This window comes from Rhinolophus ferrumequinum, chromosome 17 (genome assembly GCF_004115265.2).
Source record: "Rhinolophus ferrumequinum isolate MPI-CBG mRhiFer1 chromosome 17, mRhiFer1_v1.p, whole genome shotgun sequence".
In the NCBI taxonomy this organism is placed as follows: domain Eukaryota; kingdom Metazoa; phylum Chordata; class Mammalia; order Chiroptera; family Rhinolophidae; genus Rhinolophus; species Rhinolophus ferrumequinum.
In genome coordinates this window covers 48,340,107-48,349,450 of record NC_046300.1, presented here as the reverse complement: position 1 = coordinate 48,349,450, position 9,344 = coordinate 48,340,107, and the positions used below count along the sequence as shown (strand labels likewise).

The 9,344-nt window shown below is 54.9% G+C and overlaps 1 protein-coding gene across 1 annotated transcript in view; it reads right to left on the bottom strand.

Moving 5' to 3' along the window:
- Positions 1–1,860: 1,860 nt before the first annotated feature.
- ITIH3 (inter-alpha-trypsin inhibitor heavy chain 3) overlaps positions 1,861–9,344 on the bottom strand; it is a 14,075-nt gene continuing 6,591 nt past the window's right edge. Inside the window, 13 exon segments of the mRNA XM_033132039.1 lie at positions 1,861–2,112; positions 2,443–2,554; positions 2,740–2,912; positions 3,578–3,782; positions 4,244–4,357; positions 4,507–4,542; positions 4,780–4,803; positions 5,539–5,553; positions 6,165–6,319; positions 6,959–7,098; positions 7,260–7,445; positions 8,674–8,855; positions 9,142–9,267. Of these exon segments, the coding sequence (XP_032987930.1) occupies positions 1,983–2,112; positions 2,443–2,554; positions 2,740–2,912; positions 3,578–3,782; positions 4,244–4,357; positions 4,507–4,542; positions 4,780–4,803; positions 5,539–5,553; positions 6,165–6,319; positions 6,959–7,098; positions 7,260–7,445; positions 8,674–8,855; positions 9,142–9,267 (1,598 nt within the window). The 3' untranslated portion in view covers positions 1,861–1,982.

Genomic DNA, 9,344 nt, shown 5'->3' with positions numbered 1-9,344 from the left:
AGTTCATTTGCTTGCTAACAGGAAACAAATCAGATCATCAGTGATTCTTTTCCCAGCTCTTGGACTCTACAGGGCGTTTACTGAGTGAGTCTTTCTGAAAGGGTCAGAGGAGAAGCTAGTGGGAGGGGGCTCCAGCTGCAGGTTTGCCAAACATACGGGCACACTCTTTCCTGCACTGCTGCCTCTCCATCAAGCCTGGCTGGCAGGCAGGTGTCTCAGGCTCAGTTGCTGTGAGACAAGGGAGCAGCCTTGGGGGCTCTGTCATACTTGTTGTGGGGCTACCTCGAGTACCGAGATGAGAGAGGGGTGCTCCCCCCGTCCTGGACACCACTACCTGGGCTGGGCTATGGAATTTGTACAACAGCACAGGGGTCACGGGGGACTTTCTGGCCCAGGCAGCAGAACGGGTGTCCTCTGTGAACAATTGGAAGTAGGGCCATGTCCTTCACTTCCCAGCCCTGACCCATGTGCGGTGGGTACATTGGGCACCGTGACAGACTCAGTGCCTTTGTGACAGCTGCCACCCAGAGAATGACCAGGTGCCACAAGCAGCCCAGAGGGAGTCATCTTGCCCAACCTGGGGAATATCGGGTAAGGCTTCCTGGAAGTGGCATGATGGGGGTTGAGTTTTGAAAACTGGGTCAGCCCAGGGGACAAGGAGGACAGGCCACCAGGCCAAGAGCCAGGGTTTTGTGCATTGAGTTCAGAGTACGTCTTCATGACCCACGACCAGATCCCACCCCCACCCCTACTGGCGTTCGTGACCCTTCCCAATCTGACTCCAACCTTCTCTAGCCTTGTGGTGTCTCTTGCTGTGTCTCATCGAGCAGAGCTACCCACTGTTTCCTTCAATGGGGTACCCTCTCCCCGGCATGCCCTCAGCCCCTCAGGCAGAGAGAGCAGCAGAGGCAAAGGATTCTGGGACAGGAGGGGTTACGTTTGCAGAACTGGAAGTAGTCAGTGTGTCTGGAATCCAGAAAGTGAGGGAAAGGGCCTTGTGTGTGGGGTTGATGAAGTTGAGAAGCCATGGGAAGGATTTTTGTCTTTGTCCCAAGAACAATGGGTGGGAGATGTCATTTATAGGGTTTTATGCAGGGAATGATGATCAGTTCTGTTCTGGAAGCTCTCCCTGGAAGTGGGAGACCCACAAAGGGCCAGTTGCGATTGTCCAGGTGGGAGAGGCTCTCAGAGCTCCTTCTCCAGGAATCTATCAGACGCCCCCAGGACTTAGGGTGGAGCAAGTGGTCACCATGGGGTGTGACTGGAGGATCCCAGGGATCTCCAGCCCAGCTGAAGGTAAACTTGAGACACCCATGAAAACAGGACGTAGTTTAAGCTGTGTGCCCCCATATCCTTGCCCAGAATGTTAGGTTTATCTGCTGAATGGATGGATGGTTGGTGGATGGATGGGTGGATAGTGGGCGGGAGGGTGGATGACCAGATGATTGGAGGGATGGAGGGATGAGTGACACCCACAATTAGCTGCAGGCTGTGTCTGCCCTGGAGTACCCTCTGCTTCTGAGTCACAGAGGGATCTTCAGGCCTGAAAGTGCTGGGAGGAGCTCCTGAGCCAGGACTGCTGACTCTTCTCATGACCCTCCTGGACTCTGAAATACACTCAGCCCTTCCCAACTTCTCAGAGCCTCTTTGCTCCAGAGTCAATTCTTGACTTTTCTCCTTCCCTCATTATCATACATTTGACTCCCCAAAGTGCCACCCCAAACAACCCTGTGTTTCAGTTGCATTGGTGGGGATGCCCAGAAAGTTCCCTCCCTTACATCCAGTTCCTCCTTTGAGCTACCTGGGGTCCCAGCTAGTGTGCCCTGGAGCAGGGGCTCAGAGAGGCACGCAGAGGCTGGCGGCGGTCTGGCTTCCACCTTGGCCTTTATTATCACAGCCCCCCCTTAGGCCCCGCTCTGTGCCCCCGTGCCAGGTGTCAGGTGAGCTGAACCAGCCATCTCGGCAGGAGCTGGTACGTCTACTCAGAACAGGTCAGGGACGATGTAGTCACTGTGGACACCGTCAATCAGCCCTTGGCCATTATTGTGGACGAACCAGCAGGCCACCTTTGTGCCGATGCTGACATCCTTCCTGTAGTCTTTCTGGGAGCCCCTGGAGAAAGGAGAGAGATGCCGTGATGGACAGGATGGGCAAGATGGCTGCTGCGCTCATGGACCCAAGGTTGAAAAAGGGTGTGAAGTTGCCAATTCTAGGGGTCCAGAACTCTGGTCAAGAATGAAGTTGCATAATTACTCCTTCTAAAGAGCCAAGCTTAGCCTTTACCTGATTAGGAAGGGTCTAGAGGGGGCCAAGATAAGAGAGGGAAATGAGGGTACCCCACAAAAGACAAGAGCCCGCTGGGCCGATGGGCATGGGGGGAGGGAGTTCTTTCCTCCTGGCTTGTTACTGGGCAGGATGGGGCCATCAGAGGAGTCCCCTCACCTGGTGACTGTCAGCTGATGGTTCTTCACCACCATTGTGGCTTGTGGCTTTGTGGGGTCAGACCCTGGGTGGATGTCAGACACTTGAAAGTCAAAGGGGTGGAAAAATTGTCCTGGGAATAAAAACATTCACTGTCAGCCTCTGCCATCACCCTAGGTGACAGAGCCACTGGCCTTCCAGGGTTAAGGCAAAGGCTGAATGGGGTATTGTGCGCTGGGTCTGCGGTGACTAGGACGGCCTTTCACGTGGATTTCCCCTTCTGCCATGAAAACAGCCTAAAGCTTGAACATTCCGTACCCAGCAGCCCATGTGTCTGTGCTGACATCCGGTGACTGTCCACCACATAGAAGCCCAGGAAGTCCTGGTGGACGGGGTGTTTCTTCCACACCTGGTGCAGGACAACCACAAAGGTAACCCCGTCTCCAAAGGAGACCATCATGTTCTTCCTTCTGTTAATCATCACGGACAGCCTAGGAGACAAGAGGGCAGCAAGGAGCCCAGTGGCACCTGAATCAAGGGCAGCTTGGCAGAGCCTTGCCTGTGCATGGCACCTGAGGGCACACAGACTCCAGAAACGGTCTCAGGAGTGACGGAGAAAAGACGCCTCATGCGTGCTGATTATGCCCTCCCTGAGTGGATGCTTGCTCCTCTGTAAGCAAGAAAGGGGGCTGTCCTGGGAGTCTGGAGGCCTGGGATCGAGCCCCAGCTCAGCCACTGGCTTCCTGTGTGAATTTCCTCTTTGAGCCTCAGTGGGAGTCAAACTCATGCCCTGCCCACCAGGCTCTGAGCCATCTAAAGACGTAGGAGAAGCTGAGTACTTTGAGAAGATACAAATAGGATTATTGTTATGATCAGATTGCCAGGTCCCACTAATGCTTTCGTCCCCGCAGTCCTTCCCTCAAGGGCAACCCTATGAAATGTCCAGCTACCAATTCTGCTTCTGACAGGGGCACCAGAGGTTAGGTGGGGTCCACCATGGTCACCTTCCCTGGGCAGGCACGGGCTGAACGCCAAGGCCACCAGTTTCTCCTGTGAACTGTATGGATCTTCTGTCCTGAGATTTCTCCAAATCGCTCAGCCCTCCTTATATCCCCAGACTGTAGCACTCCTCAGAGATCCAGTAGAGGGGCCTTACCCGTCCTGCGTGACCTTGACTGTGTCCAGCCAGCTGAAAGTGCTCTGTGCAGCCCCATTCCACAGAGTAATCTTCTCCGGCGTTACCTCAATCCGGAAGTCCATCTGAGCATTGGCAATGCCCAGTTTGCCAAAGTAAGTCTTTCTGGTCTCGGAGTTAGGGCTTCCTGTCTTGTCACTGATGATCTGCCCATTGACTGTGAAGCCTGCCAGAGGCATGGAGCAGTGAGAGACCAGCGAGACCTTCTGCATCCAGCTGGCCTGTAAGGATGTGCCTTCCCCCTCAGACAGACATGCTGAGAAGTAGCAGACTGGGGCCCCCAGTAGAGACCAGAAATTCAGAGCTAACCCTACTTGTTCCTAGACATCCTGGTGGCTGAAGGCCCACATTGTAGGTCTTCCCCTTACCTGGGCCAGGGAGTGTTGTAAATACTATTGTAGAGAAAAACTATTCCCCAGATGTAGGCTGTGATGTGCCCTCAGGACCAGGCCACCCTTAACTCTAACCATCGCGCCAACACACTGGCCCTGTGGTTCCAGACAGCCCCCTCCAGGATGTAATCTGCATGTGAAGATGGGTGTGTTACGGTCAGGCAGAGTGAGGACCTGGTCCGTGGGCCTTCCCTGAGGGCTCCAGGCCTTCGCAGGAAGAGCTCATGGCCCCCACCTGTAACGGGGTCCTGGATGAGGCGCAGCACTGTGCCTGGTTCCTCGTCAATGTTGAAGCAGATGGCATCATCTTTCTCCGCAACTTGGATGATGAAGTGGGGGTCTCCGTCCACTGCGGGCACATCAGAGAAGGGGCTGGCTCCCAGAACCTCTCGTCGTTCCAGGGGCCTCCCCTCGCCTCCTGGCACCTGGGGGATGGGCTCCTAGAGAGGGTGGAGGCCCCGGGCCCTGAGCCTCGCCTGGGAGGAGCCGGGAACTCACCATAGTAGTAGGGTTTTACAGGAGGCTGGTAGCTGTCTGTGGATGCAAAGGGAGAGAGGGCTGAGCTAAACAGCTAAACAAGCAGGCCTGTTTAGAGTTTGGATCATGTTCCTCCCCTTCCTGCTCCTTAATGTTTTCAACGTATTTTACGCCCCCTGTCTCCTCAGGATCCAACCATCCGCCTGTCCCAGAGAGCCGATTCAGAAGAGACTCCGGTGGGGAACCGCACAGGGCCATGACCTGGCCAGTGGGCCGGGGGCAGCATATACTCACTCAGGTAAGCCATGGAGGGGATCACTGCAAAACAGAAGCCAAAGGGCAGTCATCAGAGGGGGCTAGGGTTCCCTCTCCCCCAACCCCATGCCTTCTGCCTGTCTTGGGGCTACTGGTTCCCAGTGAAGCCCCAACCCCGACAGAGGGTAGGAATGTGACCCTTGGGTTTAGGCTGTAGAGAAGGGGGCATGCCCAGGGAACTTCTTTCTAGGGCTGGTGGTATTAAGTTGGTGCAAAAGTAACTGTGGTTATTGCAATTATTTTTAACTTTTTGAACTGCAATTACTTTTGCACCAGCCTAATAGTACAGAGTGCTGTGAATTCCTGCTTGGGCACTGGAAAGAGGCTGCCTGGGCTGAAATCCTGGCTTGGCCACCTGCTGACTGAGCCCTTAAGCAAATATATAACCTCTGTGGCTGTCTCCTCACAGTAAAATGGGAACTTAAGAGCACTCCCTCGAGGGTAAGTGCCTGATATGGGAAACTGCTCATTTTGCAAGTCACAGAATATTCTCATATTGGTTTTCCCTCCTTGGGCAGAGGAAGCCACCCCCATCCAAGCGACAAGGACCGTGAGGCTCAGAGCGGGGCACAGCTTGGCCCAGGGTTGCTCATGTGTTGGCAGCAGAGCCGAGACCTGAGCCCAGGCGTCCTGCAGGGCCCTTCCTAGTCTGGCATCCCCAGTGCACTTGGCAAGGCAACCCTGGTTCTCTCTTATCGTCTTCCTGGGACACCCACCCAGCTGCTGACTGAAGCTCACCTGTATCCGCAGACCCTGTGAGGGAGGAAGAGGGAAAATGTGTTAGAAGCCACAGACTGCTGGTGGCAGGACCAATGTGACCAGCTTGCTGCCTGTCCAGCCAGCCCTCGGCTAATGGCCTCCTAGCAGCTATACTCCCACTGGGTATCCCCGGAACCAGGAGCTCCTGGGGGCCAGAGGCCTGGTCTGGACCAGCTCTTTGCCTCCTGTGCCTCCCAATGCCAACCCCCAACCCCCACCCCAAGCCTAGTTGCAGGGATATTCCGGGTCCCAGCCTCCAGCTCTCAGGTCTTTTTCCTGTCACAGTCCCCAGGAGCATGCTCCAGGCCTAACTCAAAGGCTGGAAGTGCTTACCCTTTCCATGTTGCAGTCTATGTTCCTTTGCTGGAAATGACCCTGGGCAGAGGGCCCCTATATTCATATCCCTTTAGAGACTCAGAGGATCCTATGCGCCCCACACCCCACTGTACATGCAGGCAGCTTTACTCCCTCCATAATGCCCTCCCCAGTGCCTGGCCAATTTCCCTGGACCTGCCTCTCCTTCATAGGTTTGAGTATCCCCAGCTTGGCCCACCCCTCTTCTGGGTACCCGAGGCCCTGGAGGAAGTCCTCCACTCTGTGCCCACCTTCCCCAGGTTTGTCAGCAATGGCCATCTGGTTCTTATTGTCCTCAGGCTTGGTCACCACCATGGAGGTCAGAGGAGTAACAAAGTGGTACTTGAGGGACAAGTCTAGGGCCTGGGCTGTGAGGTTCTCCTTCTCGTCACCCTGGGCGTTCTTGCTGTGAGGAGCGGCAGGGCAGGAGGTCAGCCTGGAGAACAGCTCCCTGCCTACTTTGCTGCTCTGACTCCCAGCACCAGGCCCAGAGCCCCAGAGGCAGTTCAGGTCCCCTCTTCCCAGGGGGGATCCCACTAGCACTCAGAAAAAACTGGTTCACCGGCTCCCTGGGACAGATGGATAGGATGTGCTTCCTCTCTGAGGGGGCCTCAGTTTCTCTATGTATAAAATATAAGGGTCTTCAAATGGCTACTACAGCAATCACTCATGATGAGTACTCAGCACATGCCAGACCCTGCAGCAGGGGCTAATTCCATCTAAAAGAAGGCTGACGTGGTCCTCTCAAATGGGCCCAGCCTCTGCCCTCTGGGGCTGAGGGATGACCAGCCTTCAGTTGTGTTCAGCCTCATCATCACTGCGCCCAAATGTCAGACTGGGCTCTGGCCCTGGAAAAACATTCGGAAGGGCTTGGTGGAAAACTGGGCAGAGCAGCTGGGGGTGTGCGTGGGTGCACTTCCCGGGGTGTGGCCTAGTCTTGCTCCTCTTGGGCACCCCCCAGAGCAGAGCCAGCACAGGCAGGTTTAGGGGCAGTGCCAGGAGCCTGGGATGGGACCCAGCTATGTGAGGGGTGGGCCAGGGTCACCGTTTCTCCAGCAGCTGCTCAATGGTGAGGTAGGCCCAGAGCCGCTCGATGTAGTTCCCAAAAATGTAGTCCTGCTCCTTCAGGGCCTTTTCCATCTCCTTCATGTCCACCTCCTCTGTGAAGGTCAGATCGTTGACGGCCTGGGCAGGGGTAGGAGAATATGAGAGGCTTGAGGGCTGCAGGCCTGGAGCCAGTGGGCCCGGTTCAGGGGCTGCCACTGCTGGACCATCCGCCGGTGGCCAGAGTCCCGTCGGTGCCTACCCCCCACCCCCGGCGTACATGCGGGCACTGGCTTGCTTACCCCATGGCCCTTCACATCTGCCTTGAAGTTGTTCATTTCCTCGTCCACCAGACGCCCGGCCACCACGATCTCAGAACCATCATAGAAGTGCTTGTAAGTGTTCTGGGTGAGGTCCAAGATGGCATTCTCGGGGTATTCCACCTCCACACCTGTCAGCAGCGGGTTGGCCACCTCCTCATAGAAGCCCTGGAGTCCAAATGGGTGCCCTGGTCATCTCAGGCCACCAGGGCATGTGGGCATGGAGAGGACAGAGTGGGTGCGCTCCCACTAACACTTCCGAAGGTTGATGAGCCCTGCAGGTTGGGCCAGGCCTGGGTCCTGGTCTCCACTGCTACACGTCCCTGCCTGTCTGTGCCCTTCAGTATGTGGGAGCCCTCCCTGTCCCCCTAGGCAGAGACTGGGAAGAATAAAAGAGATAAGGACAGAGTCTTGGCACACAGAGAGTACTCAAGAAATGTTTGTTGGAATGAAAGGAAGGAGAGAAGGAAAGGCTGACTAGAAAAGGAGATATGGGGGGAAGCAGATGGGAATGAAGGCACAGGAGGTCCACTGCAGAGGTGGAAACACTTACTAGAACACACACCTGTGATGAGAGGAGTGGGGTTGCCTGATTTAGCAAATGAAAAGACAGGACATGTCGCTAAATTACAATGTCAGGTAAACAAGAAGTTCATTTTTATTATAAGTACGTCTGTTATGGGATGAGTTGTGTACCCTAAAATACACAGGTGAAATTCCTTACCCTCAGTACCTCAAGGTATGACCAAATTTGGGGGTAGGGTCATTACAGAGGTCACCAAGTTAAAGTGAGGTCATTGGGGTGGGCCCCAATCCAATATGACTGGTGTCCTTAGGAAAAGGGGAAATTTGGACCCAGAGACAGACACACAGGAAAGATGATGTGAAGAAACGGGGAGAAGACGGCCATCCACAAGCCAAGGAGAGAGGCCTGAAAGAGGCTCCCTTCACAACCCGCAGAAGGAACCACGCCAGTCGGCACCTTGATCTTGGACTTCGAGCCTCCAGAACTGGGACACAGCCAATGTCTGTTGTTTAAGCCACTCAGTTGGTAGCACTTTGTTATGGCAGCCCTAGCAAACTAATGCAGTGTCCTATGCAATATTTAGGTCATTCTTATAGTAAAAAATTACTAGTTTTTTTTTTTAATCAGAAATTCCTATTTAACCGATGTCCTTTATTTGATCTGGCAATCCTATGAAGGAAGCAAGTGTGTTCTGTGTAGCCTGAGGGCAACATCAGAACCGTTAGTGATGGGAAAGAACTGACCAGATGTAGATTTCAACCTTAGAGGAAAATAAATTCTTTCTAATAAGTGAAATTGTCACACGATGGAACAGCTTCCTGAGGAAGGAGTGAGCTCATCATCCCTGGAGGCATGCAAGACAAGGCATACCTGCAACTGCAAGTTGGCATCAGAATCCTCATAAATGCGCCGGGCAAACCCATGATTCTCCAGGGCCATGCTTTCCAGGAAGTTATAATTCAGGTTGTTCCCAAAGCCCAGGTTATATAAGGGGAACTTGCCACCAATGGCGTTCCGTACATTCTCCTGGATTTTGGGGGGTCTGCTTTCACCTGCAGGAGAAAGCGGTGTTCACACTCTAGCCACAGCCCTGACACCTGTCTGGACCAGCTCTGTCTGAAGAGATTTGACTCCTCATGTGCAGAGCTCATGGCCACGAGCCCTTGTGGTGGCAGAGGGTGGGGAGCCCTGGCAGGGGGAGGCAGGGCCCTGCCCCTGGGGCTCACAGGCTGTGGGGACCCCGGGGAGAGCTGCCCAAGGTCTTGCAGCAAACAGGCTACAGAGCCCAGAGCGGCAGCCAGGAATTCCGGCGCTGAGTCAGCACGGCGCCTGCCTCACCAACGTTGGCATCCCCGTCGGTCAGCATGATGACGATGGAGGTACTCCTGTCCAGGACTCTGTGCTTCTCCCGGGCCTCTTTCAGCATACTGATGCCTCTCAGCAGCCCATCGTTGATGTTGGTCACTGGCACACAGACAGACAGCACCGTGGGAGGGGGCCGGCAGGGGCCGGGATGGAGGAGCTTGGGACAGCAGGCCCTG